A 24,540-nucleotide genomic window follows, 5' to 3' on the forward strand; every position below is an offset into this window, starting at 1 on the left:
TATTCTTTGTAGACAGAACAAATATATTTTGTTGTTTTTTCTGAAAAGACATCCAGTTGTACAGCGTACAAGCCAAGTTGGTCAACTGTACATGGAGCTACCGCTACTTTTATGGGTGCCATAACCACATGTGGGTGGAAACTGGCAGTAATGTCAGGATCAGGATTGGGTGTCTCCCATGCCTCCCATATATTACAGGGCGGCAGTCTGTCACGTGTGTGTCTTGAAGTTTACTTTTGGGGTGTAGCACAGTGGCCCCACACACAGTGTTAAACACCATGTTCCATTTGAGGCTACTGGGTGGGGCATCAGGTCATTGCATGTCCTGTAATTACTGTAGACTCTCTCCTTTTCAGTCAAAGTTGTTACAGTTGGAAAATGACAACTGAAGTATTAAACTGGAATAAAAGCAAGACACAGCTGTATCACAAACATGCACAGTCTATCTACTGGACATAATTCAGAATGAATGTTTTTGATTTGATGTTTTGGGTTTCATATGTGATAACTTGCCTTGCCTATTTAATCTCTGTGGGCCCATGTGACACTACTGAGAAATGCCCCAATAAAAGGCTGTGTAAAACATCATCCTACGATAAACAGGAAGTCCTCCATCTCACATATAAGGATGATAAAACTTTTTGTATAAATGAATGCGAATGTGTGAACCCTATACTAAAAGTGAAAATTCAAAGATTGTTTATGTCTACTGGAATTCATAATCACAGCGTATTTCTAAGGCTATATCTGTGAGCAAGACTGATAAAAAAAAGTTGAATGTGATCAGGAGTATACAATCCAGTCCGGCAATCCGATCCAATTAACGATCACACATAAATGCCACAATGAATCTATTAAACACGCGAAACCCAACACACGCAGATGAGAATTTTTTAGATTAACATGTTGCACAGATTATAGCATCCTTACCTGCCTTGCTCGGGCCTCCTAGTGCCTATTCGTGTACGTGCAATTCCTTGAATCCCTGATGCTGCGCCCAGTCTGATCGCTGCTTTCCTCAGGCTGGACTGCTACATTACGACAGTGCCGCTCGCTTTTGAGAGAGCGCTCCTCCCTTCACAGCCCATATTCTCACATCCATCCAGCCCCTGCATCCAGCCTCCTGCCTGGCATCCCCTTTAATTCCGAGTAACAGTCCTGTAATCAGCTCAAGCGTCGCCCTGTAACTCTGTCAAATAGGTGTTCTGAAATATTCGCATTTCAAACCAGCGAGATGGAGAAGCAGGATGCGGGATATTATTTGTGGGTAGTTGTGTATGAATTATTGGGGGAAAAAATACCGGAATGTTCTATTTTTATTTTATGAAATGTAAGCAGAAGATAAAAATACCAATAAAATCACGTTTTTAAAATGTATTTGCTCATTTACACTTGAGTCACATGTACACATTTCTAACTAGTAAAAATACAATTTTCACTTTCAACATAAATATTCCACATAATTAAAGCTCATTATATCCTGACTGTATTTTCCTTGCGACTGCGAACCACGTGCGTTGCAAGTGCTGGTTGCAGATCAGTTGAGTCATCAAGGCAGTTCCTGCGCTGAGAGGCGATGACGAAACAACACTGACATCAGATCAGATGATCTTGATATATATATATATATATATATATATATATATATATATATATATATATATATATATATATATATATATATTTTTTTTTTTTTTTTTTTTTTTTTTTTTTTTGATTGTTAGTTTTGCACAGGAAATGCGTCATTCCGTCGCTGGTGACGTGGCTACTCGGGGAGCTCTTCCCGGTTGTTGTGCCAGCCAGGCTCCTCGGCTCTGGGCTCCTCCATTCACTGGAGATACCTGTGGCAAAAATAAATAAATCAAGCGATACCTGTAACTTACTAAACAAAGAGCCCGGCGGTTTGCCTTTTTTGTGTACTATTTAAAGAGGAAGACAGTTGAATCAGCCGCTGACTGCTGCCCGCGATGGATACGTATGGTAACTCGCACAAGAAACAGAAGCTGAGCAACGCTGCTGAGAACTGGGTGAGTATTCTTCTGCCAAGTTGTGTTAATTCAACAAATTGAATTCTTTGCGTCCGTCCACCTCCATTAACCAGTTAGGAATGAGCTAACACGCTAACCGGTCAAACAGCTAGCTAATTTGAATGCGCAACATTATAACGTTAGTGCCGTACAGTGATGCTAGCTGGTACCGGTACATTCAACGCCTCAGTGGGTGCTAGCAGCGCCATGACGGAAAATGTGGCTAATCATTCAACTGCTAATGAAGTTAATGGAAGGGCATCAACTGTTTGGTTAATGCACTTGCAGCTGTGATAACATAACCGATGGTTCCAATATCAGTTCCAGCGAAATACTCATTGCAAAACCTTGTTTGCTTTTACGAGGCAACATAGAGCTGCGTGCACATTCCTGTTTGAGTAACTTTAATGATTACAGTTCAATAATTTTAAGGCTAAACCTGTGAAAAATATGTTTCTCTCTTTCTGTCCCACTGTGACTCAAGGCTGAAAAAGAGTTTTTCAAAGAGTTCTCCTAACTATGAACCACAGTATTTACATACATCAGTGATACAAATATATACGTCATAGGCTGTGGTTCTGCAACATTCATCAAACAACACAAACAATAACACAATAAACACACAAACATATCAACAATCAAATTATTTTAAAAGAAAAAGGCCAGCATTCTCAAATGTCAGCATTTCAAGCCTTATCACAGTCATAATGTATGTCATGGTAAACCGTCTGGATATTTGGACTTGTGGTTGGATAAAACAAGCAATTTGCCATCACTATGATGAACAGGATCAGCTGTATTGGCCAAGTTTGTGTACACATTGAAGGAATCTGAGTCTGGGTTTTTGTTGCTCTTAATGTATTTACACAGAAATGGGCATCCAGCTGAGAACAAGGACAAAGTAAACAGACAATGCAAAAAATACTTTATTTCACTCACTGATCTGAAGAAACTCACCCATACTCTTATCTCCTCTTGCCTATAACTCAAAAAATTTTGGGATATGGAAAAGTTTTTGCATTCTTGCGCTGGCCTGCCCCCTATGAGCCAGGACACAAACTGAGGTCTGAGGAACTAACCAGTTTCAAGGTCTAGGCAGAAAATCAAAGTAGACAGGGCTTTTATTGGGTGATGCCTTTTTTTATTTTAGCTTTTATTTTATTTTGACTTGTTTATGTGTTTTATATTGATTGTTGTAATGCACTTTGATACCTGTATTGAAAAGAAAGTGCTATACAAATAAAACTGCTGTTATTATTAGGTACAGCAAGCTTAGTTATATTTGACAGTGATAATATCAGTCAGGAAGTGTCAGGAAATAATCCTGTGCAATAGCCCTGTAACACTAAAACATGCACTGCAACTACAAATTATAAATTATATATTTCGTAGTTAAAAAACACAGATTCATCATTGTCAAATATAAATCTAAGCATGCTGTATATAATCTACCTTGTATATAAACATGTAAACTTCTATGCATATACTGTAAGTAGCCCCCTAATTCTATATTTGTTTTTAGTTGTGTGTCTGTCTCGATCTTCCTGTAAATTGTTCTTGGAATTGTCTGGGAAAAGTCAATGTGTACACATAGACCTACTTGGCTGATTCTGATGTTATCACATTGGGATATGGAAAATTATAATTGATATTCTTCATTATTTGTTGACATTCTGTAAACAAAATAGCTAATTGAGAATATAAACATAATATAATATTTCTTCATAATATAGAATAACCTACACACTTCTGAAAAAATTTTTAAAGCAACTTTAAAGATGCTTTCTGACAACTTAAGTTTCTTAGACTTGACCTATCTTTTAATTTGGTTAAAAAAAGTTTTTATAAGATTGTATAATTATGTAATGCGAGTTAATTTATAGTAAATCTGTGTCATTTCAGGGAATGCAGCGTGCAACTAATGTCACCTATCAAGCTCATCATGTCAGTCGAAACAAGCGTGGGCAGGTTGTGGGCACAAGAGGAGGGTTCAGAGGATGCACCGTTTGGCTGAGTGGTAGGTTATGACATGTCAGCAGGTTTGATTTACAAAACCAAAGTTCAAGGTATCATTTCTGCATATGTATATCCATCTTATAGCTGTTTCATAATGCTGTTTCCTTCCGTGCCAAAGGTTTGTCCGGTGCGGGGAAGACCACAGTGAGCATGGCTCTGGAGGAGTACCTGGTGTGTCACGGTATCCCCTGCTACACACTGGATGGGGACAACATCCGTCAGGGGCTGAACAAAAACCTGGGCTTCAGCCCAGAGGACCGTGAAGAGAACATTAGACGCATTGCTGAGGTGGCCAGGCTTTTTGCTGATGCTGGTCTGGTCTGTATCGCCAGCTTCATCTCTCCCTACAGCAGGGTAAGTGACTTTCCAATGAAAGCACCAGAGTGGAATGAGACAGGGATAAATGTTGCTGGCCTGCGAGTCTCAAGTGAATTTGGCTCTCATTCTGTTATATAATCTTTATTGGACCATATTTGGAAAAATTCTGTCCCTTCTGTGAATCGTTTTGGTCTATTTTGGGAATTAGCACTACCAGGCTAATGCTTTTACAGCACTGTACATTTCACATTGGTTTTTGGATTACTTAATGATCTTTGTTAATAATAATTACTGATCATGTGTCTCATCATCATCATTATCCTGCTGAAATTGAAGAAAAGAATTTCCCCTCGGGGACCAATAAAGTATTTCTGAAAAGTATTCTGATCTGATTTAAGGCCCCTTCCAATTTGGAAGTTATGAATTTTACACATACCAGGCTGACTTGAGTTATTATTTACAAACGTGAATTTATCAATTGTAATTTTGAATAAAGAAAAAAATAAACTAAAATAAGATTTTAATTACTTACTACAAGTTCTTTACAATATTGACAACTCTTTATTTTTCTAATTACAGTGAAGGACTGTAGTGCATGATTAGCAGCTTATTTGTGTTTTCTCTTTTTACTTTTACTGTCTGTTATGGGAAGCCAATTCTGAGCTTTGCTTGCTGCTATAGGATTTTATTTACTGCGGTGAATGGCACCCTCTTGCAGCAGAAAGCATTTTTGGTCGGTAAAAACCAAACCCAATGAGCCTTAATAACATGGCTGTCTTTCCCTAAGTCATTGCTAAATCATGTCTCGCTGTGTATTTGGTTCTTGTCTGTCAGGATCGCCTTAATGCCAGGAAGATCCATGAGGCTGCAGGGCTGCCTTTTTTTGAGGTGTTTGTGGATGCTCCCCTGGATGTCTGTGAGCAGAGAGATGTGAAGGGGCTGTACAAGAGAGCCCGAGCCGGGGAGATAAGAGGTGGAGTACTGTGTAATGCTTTTCATGTGCAGTGCGTCAGTAGATCCTAGGCCTGGTTATTTGATCAGGACAGTCAGGGTTCATACTTGGACTGACATATAGTGACATATGTACATAGTACTCTGACCCCCGGACCTTAAAGAGATTCAGCGAAATTGTACTTCCATATGATACTTTGTTGTCAAACACAAAACAGAGGGCAAATCTAAAACTTTGTTTTTTGAGTTACTCTGTAACTCGCAATGCATTTACATTTTGATGAGTGTGACTTCTGCTGTTACCATAATTGTCTACACTTTCTGTTTGTGCTAATACTTATTAGGGCTGGGCGGTATATTGGTATAATGAGGTATACCGATATAATTTCAAAAGACATAAAATACTGTTTATACCGATTATAGTTTGATGTTGAGTTAATCATTTTGTTTCCTGCCAGCGTTTGCTCCTCTCTCTCCCTCACCGTGCAGCCCCATCCCTCCCTCTACATCTGCACTCAGCCATCTACTCACAAACTCTCTAACAATGTGGGGGGAGACACAGTGCCGGTCGACACTGTTGAAGACACTTTATTTCGGCGGGCCGTCCTGGTTAAGCGACACATTGTAGCACTTTTCAGAGAAACAGAGTTATGTTACAAGTCGCGCCACAGTGGATATTTTACAAGAGCGGACCAGGTAAAGCGACAGTGAACACACCAGGGAGATGTCATTCATTAGCTACCTCGTTGCTTTTATTTTAATAGGCTACATCGTCAACACGCCTCCTCAACATGCGGCGCAGCTGCTGCTGTGACCGGAACCACGGGAGGGAAAGTCCAGAAGACAAGTTTATTTATATATATATTGTTTTCTGTGACTTTATATAACGCCCAGTGCTAATGCTTATGATATGACACAGAAATGTCATGACAGTGACAATGAAACTGATGCAACACTGATAGAGGAAGTGTTTCTTATCACATAAGATCTCACAAGCGTGAGATGTTAACCCAGTTTTCCCCGTTGTGTGTCATTTCTGCAGATTGGCCTTTGATTAGTCTCCCTTCTGTCTGTCAGTAGTGGAGACATTTGTTTATTAATGGAATGCAAATCAGTCCCGATCAGTTCTCTGAATCTCTACCTTGATTTATTGTAATTTAAATCACGGTTTTCTCATTAAATTGCATTTTCCTGGCTGCATCCCACTTAAACCATTAAAGAAACTCGTGTAGTAATTCTTGATTCTGGATGAAGTATGGAAAAGTAGTTATTAATCATTTTTGTGTGATTATTGATTACAGGTGCTGATGTTTTAGGCATTGTGACAGGATACCTATTCCGTAAATCATTTCAAATCCATACAAAAATGGAAATGGAAGAGAAATAAGCTTTTCATGTCATTTTTTGTATAGAAGATAAAGCTCTGACTGTGCATTTAATACCGTTTATTTCATCAGGTTTTACTGGAATTGACTCTGAGTACGAGAAGCCAGAGGCTCCAGAGCTGGTGCTGAAGACCGACTCCTGCAGTGTGAATGAGTGCATACAGCAGCTTATTGACCTGCTTCAGGAGAGGGTGAGAGGAAGAAATGTCCTGAATTGACATGTTTTAAAATATGTGCATCATTCTTCGAATCAGCTGCTGTTGTCTTTTTTGGCTATGCACCCTTCAAAGAATATTTGTGCGACCGTTTCAGAGATGGCCAGAGGCTTGAAGTTCAGACGATTCATAAAAATGTGAAATCGTTCTGCTGTTGGTCACTAGGGGGCAGTGAAGCTTCATATTTGTATGATTGTTGACGTCAAGTAAAATGATTATTCTTTAGGGATAAGTAAACCTTTACGATAGTCTTGATTATGCAGAAAGTTTTGTAATGATCTATTTCTAACAATTCATTTCACATTATTTTGATTTTGCAGGATATAGTTCCTGTCGATGCATCTTATGAAGTGAAAGAGCTGTACGTTCAGGAGAATAAACTGGACCTGGCTAAGGCTGATGCAGAGACTCTGCCTGCTGTACAGATTGGGAAGGTGCTTCTGATTTTCACTTTTCATTTTGATCAATCTTAATAAAGAAATGAAGCTAAATAACAACTGATAGCCTTTGTCTATTGTATATATTTGCATTTGTGTATACAGAGCAGTTATTAACCATTGAGCAAGCAACTGCTACATTTGTATATATCCTTTTAATTTGAAACATATATGATACGTTTGTAGGTACCAAATCCGCACTGCCTGCCGGATCCCTATCTGCACATGCACCAAAGGGGTCCTGTCCATCAAAGAAGGTTACGACAAATGTGCCTGTTCATAATTACATGTGTGTTGTTGTAAGTTTCTTATCACAGGGCGTCAAATACTGACACTTTCAGAAAGGCTGACAAAGAATTGTTTGATGCAAAAGGTACTCTTTAGTGTCCGTATGAGATGCCCCTGTGCGCATCTGTATGCGACGCCCTGTCTAGGTAACTAGCTACATTAGTATAAAAGGCGTTGACAGCTCCCCCAAGCCCGTTACTCTAACCATCACAGGGTTGTGTGCCTAAACCTAAGTCAGTGATTGTATGCATGACGGCGAATGTGCTAGCAGCTAGGGTTAGCCTCCTTTGTGTTGCTACATTGTTAGATTGTTGTCATTGTTAGAAATTAAAATGTGCTGTTGAATAAGATTTTTCATATCTTAAGTATATTCCTATTACATCATAGTGAACAGTCTCGTCTAATAATCTAATCATCCCCACTGATTAAAAAAACATTTTGAATTTTTGATTTGAATGATTTAGTTGGATCATTTTGAAAAGGCAGATTTGCGGTAACCTTCTTTAACTGAACCACTTTTGCGCATGTGCACAACGGATCCGGCAGGCAGTACGGATTGGGCACTGACAGCGTTGTTGCTCAGTATGTAACACACTGTATGTGATTGTGTGGATGATCCTCAGGTGGACATGCAGTGGGTGCAGGTGCTGGCTGAAGGCTGGGCCACTCCTCTGAATGGCTTTATGAGAGAGAGAGAGTATTTGCAGTGTCTTCATTTTGACTGTCTGCTGGATGGTAAGATGTCATTAATGTATTTCAAGAAATATGAAATGTTGAAGTGAGACCATTTATTTTAGGCTTACCTGTCTGTCTACCTCCCTACCTAGCAGCACATTCAAGTGTGTTTTGGTGGAGTAGCTTTGGAAGTAGGCCTGTAGGGGAGGGGGTGTAACCTCGGCTTTAAGATTTCATTGTAAAATTCAGTGTTGCCATACTTGAGAAATGGCACTAGATGGAGATGAGTGCTCACAAAATGGAGTACTCAGAAATTGGGGATGTCTCTTTATCGGGACATCATTACACATTTCTTACAACTGAACTTAAACGTTATATTTATGAATATATTTCTGTGGCTACCATCGCTGTATGTCCTCCATATATACTAGAAATTGAGCATGTGAGCACCAAGATGTGCTCTCAGTCAACCTGTCCTTTTTAAATTTTACTTCTTAGCTCTTAGCTAAAGGGTTTATTCATGTCTGTCATTTGACACTGTATGAGCTTATTTGGGTCTGTCCGCTCTAGCCCCCCCCCCCAATTGCCAATAAAAAATGAGCACTCTGATTACATGAGGCGTTAAATTAGATTAACAGATATTCCCTCCCTGTCCCTCCATTGTGCTGTTGGAGGTTTAATTGAGGCTTGCTGGCTGACATGCTGAAGAAGTGCTCCACTATACAGCAGTGATATACATCTTGGTTAGGTGTCAGAATGACACACTGATGTAATCAGGAATTAAGTTGAGTTAGATGCAGAATTTTAAGAATGATGATCTCGTGAATAGGGTTGTTATTTGCACCCAGGTCTGAGGAATGCCTTGGTATTTGGCACTTTCTAGAATACGGATATAACATTGGGTGCAGAGTCTCTTGGTGTAATTACAGCAATTTCTCATTTTTTGAAATTCCAAGAAAAAGTCAATTTACTTTTATTGCCCATATGACCACTCAAACCTCAGTTTTGTGTTGTGATGCCAAATATTTTGACACGCACACACAGTCAAATCAAAATTACATAAAATAAATTGAAAGTTAACATAGCCTGTATTTCATTTTCAGATTTTGACAGGTATATATTACAACTGCTGTCCTCACTGAATGAAAAAAACATCCAGTTCTTACAACTTTGAGCAAACTCACAGATGATTTAAGTTATTTCCCCAGAAAGATAGCTAGCCTGAGAAACCAAGCTGTATAGACAGATAGAGTAAAAAATATATATTGATGTGAAAAGTCTTGATTCCCTCTTTCCTGTTTGTCCGGGGGAAGAGGGAGACGGAGGAAGAGGCTTCTGTATTGATTGACACCACACACCACCATTTGTCCGTTTTCACTTCCTTCCAGAGATTTGACAGTGAAATGATTGATCGCCCCCACTATAACACTAAAACTGTTTGGGAAGCAGAAAACTGCACGTTTGATTAATCAGATAGTCTGCAAAAATAAGCAGAGGCCCAAATTCAAGCTTGTGCGTGTCTCTCTCTCGCTCGCACATTTGACAGTCTAGTGTGTGCGTGTTTTATTGGAACCAGCTGTCAGCTCTACGCTGTGACAGAAGGGACGAGGGGGGGGGGGGGGGGGGGTTGTGCAGCAGTCGGCGTCCCTCCTCTTTCCATTGCATTTGATCTGATGTGATGTGAAAAGTGTGCCGGACCAAACATTTTCATCAACCTGGATGGCAAATGAACCCGCCAACAGTCTGTTGTCACTACACAACTCAATTCAGAAAATGAGAAAGCTTAATTTAAGAGGGGATTTTTCTCCACTAGCTACTTAAATTGCAGCCTTGAAGACTCACTGTAGACTGTGGTTTAGCTGTACATTTCACATTTAGCTGAAAGGGTATGGAATGGAGACTTAATTAGAATGGTTGAGCTGCTTTATTGATACCTGACCTTTGAAGATTTTAACATGCCTTTTGTAGAATGTCTGTTCTCAGTGTCTCAGTGCTTTGCATTGGGAGCCTTTACATTGTTTTTCTGGGATTGTTATCTGATATTAAAAGTGGCCTGTGGAGTTTTTTTTGTAAACAAACAAAAGTTCTGTTTAAATTCAGGGTTTCCTATTTAAACACATTGTGTCCATCCTTGAGGTGTATTGAATGCATTTCCTTCCTTGTTAAAGATTTGCAAAGACGATTAAAGAGAGATTAAAAAAACAAATCTTAATTTGCTAAACATGTACATCCATGTTTGCTAGCTTGTTAGTCGTCTTCTTCACTGCTTCTTCACTTCTTGGTATGTTATTTACCATAATGATGATAAATGACTTTATTTGATGGTTAAAAACCCATCACACTGCACTGTAAAAATCAGAGGGTGAAAACACAGTAAAACCAGGCTTATTTCCCTTGTGATTTCCACTGTAGTTTGAAAATACAGGAAAAGGCAGGACTGTGTATCATGCCCGTGAGCATTAAACAAACAAATGGGGGACCCACTTGCAAAAACGCTGCTCCATAGTGCTACTAATGGTCATAAACTCCACAGGGAGCTTTTAATGTAGCTTGAACTAGAGGATCATAAAGTTTGCGTCATGTGTGGAATCAGTGTTTACTCACCAGATGATGACTACCACAATTTATTTATTCTCGATTTGTTGACAACAAATTAATCTGCATAAATAATTCATGTCTGTAATTTTTCCAACATTCATTTTCAATTCTGTCATACTCATGGTAAATAGACTGTGTTTATATTGATATCCTTGAACTGCACTTGATAGTAAACTGAATATCTTTGGGTGTTGGACTGACTGTCAGACAAAACAAGGAATTTAAATATGTTGCTTTTGAGGAAATAAAAAAAAAATATATATATATGATGCAAACATTATGATGTTTATATTTGACCTTTTTCTGACATTTTTAGACAAAAAAGGTCAACTGATTACTCAAGCAAACGACCAGCAGATTACTCAGTAATGAAAATAAGAGTTAATTGCAGCCCTAATGTATTTTCTTTCTGCCTCACAACTGTTTTTTATTCTCCATTGTTCTAGGTGGTGTCATCAACCTGTCAGTGCCTGTGGTGCTGCCGGTGTCTACTGCAGATAAAGAGCGTTTAGATGGCGTGACAGCTATAGCCTTGGTCTACGGGGGCAGGCGAGTGGCCATCCTTCGCAACCCTGAGTTTTATGAACACCGCAAAGAAGAGCGATGTGCTCGCCAGTGGGGCACCACCTGCAAGGACCACCCCTACATCAAGGTACATTTCTGAGATGACTCGTTCAGGGTCAAAGTTTTCATTCTCTGAAAACTGAATTTACAATATGGGCTTATATGCTGGAAATGCTACAAACACCCCCCAAAAGCTCAACCTTGGGGGATTTGCTGAGCAGCGCTGCAGACGGTCTGTCTCAGTCTGCTATGTGATAAACACTCTGCATGCAAAAGCAGACTGCCTCCCTGGATTCAGCACTGATAGAACACAGATCCGAGAGCTGGCCTTTTCACTTTGCTTATGGAAAGACTGAATAGGTGGAGGAGTGGAGCTTTTCTCACAATCTGTCAGGACGCCCAGTGTAATCACTTGATCTTTTTGGTCCACCCTCATTTTGCAGGTGTTATATTTGGATGCTGATTCTCTCCCCCAGCCTCCACCAAATGTATTTGACATTGTACTGCGAGGCTCAACAGGCCGTGCAGTCCCTGCCAGCTTCTACCTTTCCGCTCACCCAACCCTTCTCCAAATATACCAGGGAATTGTTTCCATCTGTGTCCTATCGACTGCTGTGGGGCTCAGGTAGACTCAGTGGTGAGATAACGTCCTGAAATAATCCTGCACACCCCCCGCGGAAAGTGGCACTGGCCACTTGTAGCTGGAAAAGAATGAAACAGTCTGGTGTTGCAGACAAAGATAGTTGTCAGATTTCTAAATCCATCAGCTTGGACCGGGGTACAAGGTTACTTTAAAAAAGTCGCTTGTCGTGCTAATTTTAGATGCCATTGTTTTCAGGATTAGTGCAGTTGGTTAGCAACTTCTATATTGGCAAAAGTGTAAGACAAAGCTAATAGTAACCTACGTGGTATTTGGGGATTTTACTCCCTGGGATCAGACTAACTGTGAACGTCATTAGCTCGTTTTAAATCCCCATGCTGCTGAAATTTCTGGATGGAGGTTAACTTGAATACTAGACCACAGCAGTCTCAATATTTCAGCACAGTTGGTCATTATTTTGAATCTTATCAGATATCTTTTCTTGTCTCTGGCTTGCTAATGTGTTTTAAGATGCGAGAGGCTGCCAGTTTCATAAATTGGTACCATGGATCTCCAGTATCAACACCTGATGCTTCAGTGCTGACTTTAAACACACGCTGCAGAGACTCTGTATTTCCACAACTGTCATTCTTTATCCACTCTAAACTGTCACAGCTGAATATGTGTGTTCAGCTTGCTGTGATTAAGGTGTCACTCATTAAAGAGTGTGTGTAGGTATTCACAAGTGTGTGTTTTAACTGCCCGTACCGGAGCCAGTCTGTCAGCACTCCTCTGCGCTGGTAGCTCCAACTTTTTTTGTCTCTTTCCAACCAGAAACGACCTTCTCCGTATTACATGTAGTTAATCCACTGTTTCCTGTTTACCTGTCCGTCAGTCAGACAGGAGCCCCCTTCAGTGGAAACCATGGTGTAGTGGCTGTTTATTTGGCTAGGGCCCTTTTCACATATGAAGTCCGGAGGCACTTAAAACGGTTAAACAGAGCGCGTGTGTAGGCCTGCTCCTTTTGATATATCCACGTAGACATTATATTTTCCTTTCACTTGTGTTGGGGAAATAAAGTGCGACTTGTCTATGCTGTTGACCTCTCCAAAGAATAAGACTGTTAAACGTCTTTCATGACTCTTCTCAGGCCAGCAGCGGACAGGTTGGATTAATTGGGGTGTGGAAAACAAATTGCAACACAATCCTGAAAACAGACGGAGCCAAGTTGTTATTGATCACATCACGCAGACCCCTCTGCTGCTGACTGCTTTCATATTTTTAGATATAGTTTGCCAGATCATACTGAAATCAGTATGTCTGTAAAGTATGGCTAGCAAAGAGCTTTCATGTATTTTTTTCACATGATAAATTACATGTCAATGAAATAAGTGACATTTTTTTTATCAACTTCCAAATCGGCTTTTCGCTACGCCTACAAACTTCAGTTTTCATTTGTGGTCGACGTTTTGAGTTTTCTCTGTCTCCGTGGTGGAGCTGGGTTGCTTTTATTACCGAGCCTGTAGAGAATTGTCACTTCCTATCACATTAACATCGCACAGGCCAGTGTTTCAGTAACTCTAGCAATGGTCTCATAAATGCCACAAGAGGCAGGCGAAAGATATTGCTTGAAACAATAGCAGCCTTTGCCTGGTTCCTGAGCACTTCTGTGACATTGTTGGATTAATCTCTTGAGGGGAAATTTTCTCTCCAATGTGGTCATGAGCTCATCACCAGGTTTTATTGTGGAATACAATCTGATTTTGTCTCTGCTCTGTTATTGAAATTAAGGTAGTAGATGTGGCCAAGTGCAGAAGAGAGTTTTTGTTGACTGTTTAACAACACATAGACTCTTTGATTTATGCTGGTGTGTCCCGGTTGCAACTGGGTAAAAACTCGGGAGTTTTATTAGAATTCACGCTGGCCTGGCTCCAGCACAGTGAAGTTTTTATGGACCACACTGTCTTAAGTCTGGATTATGTTTGAGTTGTGTTCCCTGTCATGATCGGTGCGAGTCCTATTTCAGATGGTGATGGAAAGTGGGGACTGGCTGGTTGGGGGAGACCTGCAGGTTCTGGACAGGATCTGCTGGAATGACGGACTCGATCAGTACCGGCTGACGCCCACGGAGCTCAAACAGAAGTTTAAAGAAATGAATGCAGGTAAGGGCCAAGTTCTGTTGTTTATTTTTTTTTTTTTGTCTGAACTAAACTGAAAAACGGTGATAAAATCTTCAAACCAAGGACTTTTAGAGAGACGGTAGTGACAATATTTAGAAACTTCTACATTTTTTTTTCTTAAAAAGGAGAGGAGACACTTATGTAGTCCACTCACTTTTTTTCTTTGTTTAGTCTTTGGGAAGGAAGTAAAAGAGACAGAGAAGGCAAGCCATGGGAGAGAAAGTTCTGGTGTGATTCAGTCCTTCACTGTATGCGGTTTCAGTGGCCGGGCACTTAGCTGCTTGATTATCTCTGGGTACATTGTGGCCTTCTGTTTGTTTTGTACAGATGTGTTTGGTCGCAGTTTAACAAACCCTTCTCATTCTCCCTCTGTCTCTCTATTTAGATGCTGTATTTGCCTTCCAGCTCCGCAACCCAGTCCACAACGGCCATGCCCTTCTGATGCAGGACACCCACAAGCGTCTCATCGAGCGAGGCTACCGCCGGCCTGTTCTGCTGCTTCACCCACTGGGAGGCTGGACCAAGGACGATGATGTGCCGCTGCCCTGGCGAATGAAGCAGCACGCCGCTGTGCTGGAGGAGGGCGTCCTGAATCCAGACTATACCATCGTAGCTATATTTCCTTCACCCATGATGTATGCAGGGCCAACTGAGGTAAAGATTATCAAGAATGTTGCATTTGCAGTTACTTGAGGTTACAAAATAATGTGACTGCAGCAGCGACTAATGACAACAGACACAGAGAGGAGGACTGTCATATACTTCCTGTCTGCAAATGTTTGAGAGTGAAAAATGGCAGGAAAGGGGTTTTTATAATTGTCTCGAGATGCGGTGTTTAGTGTTTCCATGCCATATGCAAACCTCTTTGTGTGACTGAGCGTAGCTGTGTAGTTGGGAATGTTTAATCATTCACTTATGATGGTGGGAAAGTTACGGCGCAAATTATTGAAAGCAGATTGGAGGCTGGTAGATGTCAGGCAGTGAATTTATTTAGTTTGTAATTCTGAATGGGAGTTTTTAAGAGCCAGACTCAGCTCCAGCTTTACTATCATTGTTCTGAACTTGTTTATCCATTAATAACAACAAATACCCTCGGTCTGCCTGCCACTCAAATATTAAAACTTCTTATCAAGTGTTCGTCTTGCCAGAATGTTCTTTAGCAACACACTGAAAGCCTAATCTGAAAACTGTAGATCCTATAATATACGTGGGCAAGAACTTTCTGGCACTAGTAATAGCAACTGTCAAGGAGAAATGTGTAAATTTAACAATTATTCATGATGAAACAGAAAAAATCCTTGAAGCTTATGGTGAATGGAAATTACTATGGGTAATATGTGTGGGGCTTAAGTTTGCCAAGTCAAAATGGTAAATGTAGCTGTGAGTTCTTTTTAACTGGTTTTATATTTTAAGATGTCACTTTTACCCTACATAATTTTTTTTTAGATAATATTTTGAGTCGTAGTGAGATATTGTAGCACTCACGGCCAGGTCGCCTCTGAAAATAGGTTCCAAACACTCTTAAAAGTAAAAACATCTGGAATAAACCATTTCATTAAAGGTAACAATCTTTATTTTATGAAAATACAATAATTCTTCTATAAAATCGTTGTTTGGAGACTTCCTTATTGGACTAACAGAGCAGCATGATTACCATGCACAGTGCATAAGGGCCTTACAATCTACACACCATCTACAGCAAATACAATGGGTTGAGCCTGAGCACAAAGAAAACTGAACCACATAGAAAAGATTCAATTTCATCACTATGAACTACTGTTTATGAAGATGTCAAGCCATACATTCAATAGTAACAATTGAAAATGAATAATTAATTTAATAATTAAATGTTTTAATTAGATTAGGAATGTTTTGCAAATCTGCTGTAAAATGTAATAAAAAGAAAGTGCAAATGTGAATTCCATACATTTTCTTTCTTCAAATTTGTGTTTTTAATGATTCTCCAGTATTTACAATATTTCTGCCCCCCCGGCACAGGTTCAGTGGCATTGCAGAGCTCGAATGGTTGCTGGAGCCAACTTCTACATCGTAGGCCGTGACCCTGCAGGCATGCCCCACCCTGACACAGGAAAGGACCTGTATGAGCCCACTCATGGGGCCAAGGTCCTCACCATGGCTCCGGGCCTCATCACCCTGGAGATTGTACCCTTTAAGGTCGCTGCTTACAACAAGGTCAAAAGAGCAATGGACTTTTATGACTCCAAAAAGTGAGTACTTGTTTATGTTGTAATTTCATATTTTAAAGCCTTTTTCTTGTTTCCCATAGTATTTAATTTTATTAGGGTTATAGAGTGCAGAAATGGCTTGAGTCAAAAGCGGCAGTGCTCACTAACACTAAATTAAATAGCTTCATTGTAGATTTAGTCCAGAGTTATACCTCTCATTTAGGCCAATTAGAACCAGCAGCCTAAACAGAAACTGCATACTCATAATTAATTACTCATTAGGCTTGACTAGTTTTAAAAAAAAACTAATTTCTTCTATCTACAGTAAAAGGCCAAGCCAAGAATAACAGGAGTTGTTTTTCTTTCTTATACAGTTAAAAGGTTTTGTGGATTAGTATGAGCTTTGTTGTTGCTCAAAAATTACAGAGACCTGCCATTAATTAAAGTCTGTATAAAGACACTGCACATGATGACTAACTAAAAAACATGCAGTCTCACCGCCTCTCAACCGGATTTGATGCAAACCTCCACCATCAGGTTATGAAACTTTAGCTGTGTTTGGCCAGGAATGTTCAAACTAAATATGGCCAGACTAATCAAAAGCTATGCTTTGTTTTCCATGATGCGTATTTATGATGTTGAGTCAAAAAATGACTTGTTCATCGGGAACATCTAGGACTTCTAGTGCTACTAAAAATAGTATGTTTACTTATGATAATGATAGTTTGTCACTACACAAGCAAATGTGTAGTGAAGTGAGGTGTACTTATTAAGACAAATGTGAAAAAATAAGAATTAAGAAATATGAAGGATAAAAATTCAGACAAAAAAAATCATAAATAATATGAGAACATTTTAAATTTACATGTCAGAATTGTAGGCAAACTAAACAATAACATTTTGTACAAACCTGAGTAGAAAATTAAAAGTATATGCAAGTATATGCTATGCTGTAGGTGTCTCAAAACATGAACTTTTAAAACATATTTCAGAATGTCATGTGTTGGTAAATTGCTCTTTTTGTTATATACAATTTACTGCATTTTTGATATAATCCCATTGATCTGATGGCTTGCTATCATTTTAAAGCTAAAGCTAGAGAGCAAAGTCTGTAGTTGTCACTCAGTTAGGCATTCTATTCTCTAATGCACGCAGACAGCCTCTCGCCACATTTCAGGAGGAATGCGGACTCTTATCGCCAGCAAAACCCCTCAGTCTTTTTTATAAAGTGTAATGGCTCAGATCACAGCAAGCTGTGTCTAATTTGACACTGTATAAAAATGTTCCCTGAAGAATTTGCCTGGAGCTCCTTACCTCACGCCACGTGATCTGTGTCATGGTATAGCAATGACAGGAACCTCTCTGAATGTAAGCTTAGTGGAGGTGCGTGTAAATGTCGGCGAACAAGACGTCTGAAACGTGTTGATTATCTCTGGCAGTAATTTATAGACAAGGCTAGTGAAGCTGTGCCAGTACTCTGCTCCACACCCGTCTAAGGTGAACACTGTCTTTGGCTGCTCGCTTCAAACAAAGTTGTTAGTATCGTTTCTGAACCAGGAGAACTTAATCTGTAGTGAGAAGCCGTCTGTCACAGATAAAGGTGGCACAGTAGAGTAGATTTAGGTGTACAAAAAATGTTTGGACAAGGGAAATCTACAATCTGATGAGTGGGAAATATCTGACTACATTACATTGCATTTACATTTATTCATTTAGCTGACGCTTTTATCCAAAGCAACTTACAATTGCTGTCTATGTCAGAGGTCGCACACTTCTGGAGCAACGAAGTGTTAAGTGTCTTGCTCAGGGACACATTGGTGTGTCACAGTGGACTTAAACCTGGGTCTCTCACACCAAAGGCATGTGTCTTATCCACTGCACCATCACCACCCGTAATGACTACTGACTACTCTGTCAGTATGTGATTTTCCAATCGGTATTTCATTTCAACCAGCGTATCACAGCTTCATTCCTTCATGCAGACAGACTGTTTGGTGGTGGGGATGTTTGACAGTAGTGTGTGATACCCTAAAGTGATAATACAGATTTTTTTTACTTTTCTGGACAGTCAGGGCTTTATTAAATAAAGTAGTAACTAGCATTTGTTTGTTTTTAATATATGAGTTTACATTTACGTTAGAATCTGGCAGTGTTGCATTGAATAGAAATTGGTTAGTTGTACTAATCTACTCAATGTCTGATGTTACACCTTTAACCTTTTTAAATTACTTATTTTCTCCTCAAAGAGCACTAGTGGGTGTAGGGGACACCAGAAGTGCTCATGTCATCAATAAAACTATAATCATAACAGAAAAAAAGAGTGCAAAAAATATAGAAGATATTACAGGATATTAACAAGCAATATGCAAAAATTCACGGTAAGACATAAAAGAATTAGTGGACACATCATTTGTTTTGTCACACTAAATTGATTGTTGTTGTATGGAGTTATTTACACCAGAATTAGACCAGAAAAAAAAGCCTGCATTAAATATCAAAAAACAAAACTCAAGCAAGTACCCCTGAAGGCTTAATCACTACATCTCATAATATGTAATAATTATTCCATGTGTATTCACATGCATTAATGGAAAATTTAACTTTAAGCCTCTGCCTGTAGGATTAAAAACTAAATAACTATGGTGTAGTAAAGATTCACAAAGGATCTTAAACAAAGACATATAAATGATACATCTAGCGTGCTGGTACTTACTGGATTGTCACAGTATCAAGCCACAGAGTTGTTTAGGAGGAATTACTAATAAAGCAGCTGCCATAATTGGTCAGCAAATGAAACGTAGATTTTAGCGATATAAATATTCTCTTACACAAACAGTCATCCTGTCATTTTAAAGGATCCGATGTTTTGTTTACTGTACTCTACTGTTTTGTCCACCTCAGCCTACCGGTGTTGCAGCACTGCTCTCCTTTAGGACAGCCGACTCTACAGTGCAGCATTTCGCTCGCATATGTGAGTGAAAATTAGTGTGCGTGTGTAAATGTACTAGTGCACACGCGGCTAGCTCTCTCTTTCTCATTAGCAAAGAGCATCACTGAGTGTTTTATTTAATACGTCTACCAAGTCTTCTCTTTAGCTGATCATGTCACGTCAGTTTCAGGAGTTGCATTCCCAGTTAAACTATTATTAATTTCATAAATCAATAATTTAAGCCAAATCAAGGGCCGTCAGTATTTTGATCACGTAGCTTGTGAAAAACAAAGTGTGCCAGATGCAGTAATCTAGAGCTGTTATTTCAGTGAGTCAGATACACATTTCAGTATCGACTTTTGAGTTGGCAGATACACAATGCTAAATGACTCGGACCGGGGACTTTGGATTGTGTTTGCAGAAATGCTAACTGACCTGCTCCTACGCTCTTAAAGCAACAGGCAGTTATTGTTGGCTCATATTTCCTGTGCTGCTGATAAGCATCTTTTCATTGATTAAAATATGCCTGTTACTCAAAACTCTTAATCTCTGTTTTTTTTTAATTGCAGCCATGAAGATTACGATTTTATCTCAGGCACACGTATGCGCAAGATGGCTCGTGAGGGAGAGAATCCTCCTGACGGCTTCATGGCGCCGAAGGCTTGGGCTGTGCTGAAAGAATACTATAAGTCACTGGAGAAGGCCTAAAGGTCACATCTTAGAGGAAAAAACATGAAAACACATTGTTTTTTTTTACTGATGTTTAAAACGCCGAATGCGGGGACCACTCATCTGCTATCAGAAACCACGCACAGCTGTCAGTCATGAAACTGGTCTCAGTCTCATATTTGTGTTTTAACCGTATGAACTTTATTAACTAAACTTACAAACAAAAGAATTTCTTTGAAAGTAGATGCTTGTGTTTCTCACTAACATTTATAACTGTATATTCTGATGGCTGGTTACAGAAAAGACTGTGTGAAAATATAAGATCAAGACTTGTAATGACCTGTGTAGAAAGTACTGTTGACCAGTACTTATACAGGAACGAATGAATGTTGAGTATTTGTGATGTCTCATTTTAAAACATTTTAGCTCCTGCTAAAGTTCACTTAACTCACCACTGAAACCCAGTTGCTTTATACTGTATGTTTGCAAGTGGCCGTGGTAATTGCTCAGAATTTGGTGTACACAAGTATTTGATGTAAAAGTCGAGTGCCTTGGTCTTCAGAAAATGAACTCACATTATGTCTTGTTTGAATTAGGACACAGACAACACTCACACGCCTGCTTCTTGTCCCACTTGTCTTGATGTTACTCTGAAACAGTCCAGTAGTTCAAGAAATGGTTTGCAAAACAGATCAGTATAAAATGTTTTTTTTTAAAATTGGAATATGCAACCCTAACCTTCCTAAACTCCTAGGAAAAACTTTTTAAAACTTTTTTGTCATATTATTTAGTATATTTATTCTGTCCTAACATTGCAGTGTTTTCTGTTTTTGACAGTGTTGTGCATGTAGTTTTGGTACTTAACAGTCTTGATATTTTGTTACATTTTCTTCATTTGTTCTCATGGGTTGCTAATATTTTCCATGTGGTAATTCATTTTTAAGAGTTGGCCTGTATTAACATATGGTTGATGGTTACCATCAAGGGATCAGATTTGTAATCTTCCTTGTCCAATAAACCATTTTTAGCTAAAAGAACAATTTGTTTACTTTTGCTTTCTGTAATCTTTGGGGGGTTTTTACACACAATGCACGATATGTGTTTTTTTGTTTTCTTTTTTTTTTGCAGCACACCAAAGAGTTTTAAATACATAACATATTCTCAACTTAATTTTGCTTGCACTGAATGATTGCACTGAATTTCATGTATTTTAGATGTCATCAACTTTTCGCTGCCTGTGTAAACTAAATAGCTCTAAGTCCCTTCATGTCTTTGTGACTAAACTGTTTCAAGTGCATTTTGTCATATACATGAACAGTGCACCCTGTAAATTTAAATTTCCACAGTTTCGTAGGCACTGCCTGTTTGAACCTTTGTGGCCTTCCAGTCGGTCAATCAGCTGTATATTGAATGAGACAGATCCTCTAGTGACCCTAATCAGACTCAGACACACTCGCACGCTGTGAAAAAAGAGCTGCAGCTGGCTCCCAGATGGAGCAGTGTAGTGAAAGTGGAATGTACAGGGTTAAATCCAGACAGAGAAGAGTGGCTCTGTCAGAAATACCCTAGATACTTCATCTAATCCAACTCCAAGATGTAATGAAGAAGCCTGCCAGCAGCAGTTTTTTCTACCTTTCACCAGATCTTGTTCAATCTTAAATGGTAATCAAGCTGGCTCCTCAGTAGAACTTCAAAAGAAGAGCTCTTTTTTCACACAGAAAATGATGAGAGGTTGCCTTATGATTTTTGTTGTTCTTTTCACTGTCTGGAGAAGATCAGTGCTCTCTGGGTAATGCAGGTGTCTGTTACTATGTGTATCTGTAACCTCTTGATGTTATCTTGCTTGCACAGTGTATTTACTTCTGTGTCCCTTTACAGCTTGTTCGCCCCATAATCTGATCTTGCTTTGAAACTTTTCATCTCTCAGAGGGTGTTACAGTGTGGCAGCCTGCCAGGGAAAAAAGGCTGAAGGTGCCAGAAGAATTTGTAGTGTTCTGACTACTGTTTACACCACAAATGCCTTCACTCACCTGCACCAACTCATTTCAACTCGAGTGGCAGAATTTAGAACTCAAACATTTCATCAGAGGCAATAAAACCCAGGGACTTTTTTGATGAGGATTTTTGGAGGATCCTAAACTTATTCCGGACTTTTTAGTTTGCAACTTGAGTGAAGAAGAAGTCTAAGAAGTTGAATGTTACTAATTTATGCAGTTGTTCATGTTTATATATACAGTTGCAGGAAAAAGTATGTGAACGCTTTGGAATTACCTGAATTTCTGCATAAATTGGTCATAAAATGTTATCTGATCTTCATCTAGGCTTAGTCACAACAATACAGTCTGCTTAAACTAATACCACACAAACAATTATATGCAAAAAACAATTATGTTTTAATTGAACACCGTGTAAACATTCACGGTGCAGGGTGGTAAAAGTATGTGAACCCTTGGATTTAATAACTGGTTGACCCTCCTTTGGCAGCGATAACCTCAACTAAGCGTTTCCTGTAGTTGCAGATCAGACCTGAACAACGGTCAGTATGAATTTTGGACCATTCCTCTTTACAAAACTTTTTCAGTTCAGCAATATTCTTGGGGTGTCTGGTGTGATCTCACTCTCTTGAGGTCATGCCACAGCATCTCAATCGGGTTGAGGTCAGGACTCCGACTGTGCCACTCCAGTATCTTCTTCTGAAGCTATTCTGTTGTTGATTTATTTTTGTGCTTTCGGTCATTGTCCTTTTGCATAACCCATCTACTGTTGAGCTTCAATTGGCGGACAGATGGCATTACATTGTCCTGCAAAATTTCTTTATAAACTTTGGAATTCATTTTTCCATCAGTGATAGCAACCTTCCCAGGCCCTGAGGCAGCGAAGAATCCCGAAACCATGATTCCCGCTCCACCATACCTCACAGTTGGAATGAGGTTTTGATGTTTGTGTGTTGTGCCTTTTTTCCTCCACACATAGGTTGTGTGTTCCTTGCAAACAACTCAACATTGGTTGGTTTCATCTGTCCACATCTGTTTCATCTGTCAGTTTTCAGCTGACACTAGGACTCTTTAGCATTGAACATTCTGCGATGTGCTTGTTCAGTCATCTTTGCAGAAAGGCCACTCCTAGGGAGAGTAGCAACAGTGTTGAACTTTCTCCATTTAGACAGTTTGTCTAAAGTGGACTGATAAACACAAGGCTTTTAGAGATTCTTTTGTAACCCTTTCCAACTTCATGCAAGTCAACAATTATTCTTTAATTAATTAATCTTAGGTCTTCTGAGAGCTCTTTTCTTTGAGGCATGGTTCACATGAGGCAAAATTTAAATTGTACGTTTTTTATAGGGCAGGACAGCTCTAACCAACACCTCCAATCTTGTCTCGTTGATTGGACTCCAGGTTGGCTGACTCCTGACTCCAATTAGCTTCTGGAGACGTCATTTGTCTAGGGTTCACATACTTTTTCCACCCTGCACTGTAAATGTTTACACAATGTGTTAAATAAAAACCAGACTTATAATTGTTTGTGTGGTATTAGTTAAGCAGACTGTGTTAGTCAATGTTTGTGACTTAGATGAAGATCAGATCACATTTTATGACCAATTTATGCAGAAATCCAGGTAAGTCCAGGAAAAGGGTTCACATACTTTTTAATTAACACACACACACACACACACACACACACAGATCAACATTTTGCTAGATTCTTGCAACTCATTAAGGGCATTTTCTCTTGCTAGAGTCACCAGAGCTTACCATGATCTCACTTTTCTGACTTTTCTGTCTGTTTAGCTACTTTTCTGTAGCTAAATATTCTCTTAGTGCACACCAGGTCAGTTAAACATGCAAAAATGTAAAATTAGTCTTACTACATAGTTGTAAATTACAAAATAATGTATGATATAATATTTGATTCTTGGGTTTAAATCTCAGTCACTTTAACCTAGACATTTCATTTAGCTGTCATGGCTCCCATATAATTTTCCTGATTCCTTTTCAAATAAATTAGGTGGTAAATCTGTGCTCTGACTCAGAGTATTGCTTCCATCTTATGTACAATTAGTACCAAATAACATAGTTGTGTTTATTGCAAAAGTCATAGTAAAGTATGTAAATGTCACCAGTGTAGCTTTTGTTTTCTACACATGTAGCCTACCAATCTGCATGCCTGCAACATCATACATGCAATGACATCACCGCTGTCTCATCATGCCACCAAAAGGTTCTGCTCTTACATGGACTCCAGCTGCATTTATCTCCAATTTCCTTCCATCTGGTTTGAGTTCCATTCAAAGCCAGTCATGATAAAAACAGGCTTTACTTTGCAAAATGCAATGCAGTGATACAGGACATGGTTAAAATTCAAGGAAATCTGTGTTCCTCAGCGATGGCTCTGAGGTGTGTGCAGTTCAGAGTCAGTGCTCATCAGCAGGAATGTTTGTGTGCGATCATCTGGTCCTTCATGATGGCAGTGGAAAGCGCTATCTTACATACTGTTTCATGAGCTTGGGTAAAATAATCCTGGG

General features: G+C 39.3%; 1 protein-coding gene across 2 annotated transcripts; it reads left to right on the top strand.

Annotated features, from left to right (window-relative positions):
* The first annotated feature begins 1,760 nt into the window (after positions 1 to 1,760).
* papss1 (3'-phosphoadenosine 5'-phosphosulfate synthase 1) lies at positions 1,761 to 21,058 on the top strand. Of its 2 annotated transcripts, XM_038713258.1 has the most exons (13): positions 1,761 to 2,027; positions 3,930 to 4,044; positions 4,162 to 4,397; positions 5,196 to 5,334; positions 6,770 to 6,888; positions 7,233 to 7,346; positions 8,261 to 8,372; positions 11,357 to 11,562; positions 14,081 to 14,216; positions 14,620 to 14,888; positions 16,233 to 16,462; positions 19,322 to 19,391; positions 19,919 to 20,057. In XM_038713258.1, the coding sequence occupies exons 1-13, from the start codon at positions 1,968 to 1,970 to the stop codon at positions 19,922 to 19,924; spliced, it is 1,812 nt and encodes a 603-aa protein (XP_038569186.1). In that variant the 5' UTR covers positions 1,761 to 1,967; the 3' UTR covers positions 19,925 to 20,057. The 2 variants fall into 2 exon arrangements, with proteins under 2 accessions (XP_038569186.1, XP_038569185.1); XM_038713257.1 differs by lacking the exon at positions 19,322 to 19,391 and having other exon boundaries at positions 1,762 to 2,027; positions 19,919 to 21,058.
* The last annotated feature ends 3,482 nt before the right edge of the window (positions 21,059 to 24,540 follow it).

The sequence above is a fragment of the Micropterus salmoides genome, unplaced genomic scaffold (assembly GCF_014851395.1).
Source record: "Micropterus salmoides isolate LMB-PRFRI ecotype aquatic unplaced genomic scaffold, ASM1485139v1 Ms_hic_scaffold_12, whole genome shotgun sequence".
In the NCBI taxonomy this organism is placed as follows: domain Eukaryota; kingdom Metazoa; phylum Chordata; class Actinopteri; order Centrarchiformes; family Centrarchidae; genus Micropterus; species Micropterus salmoides.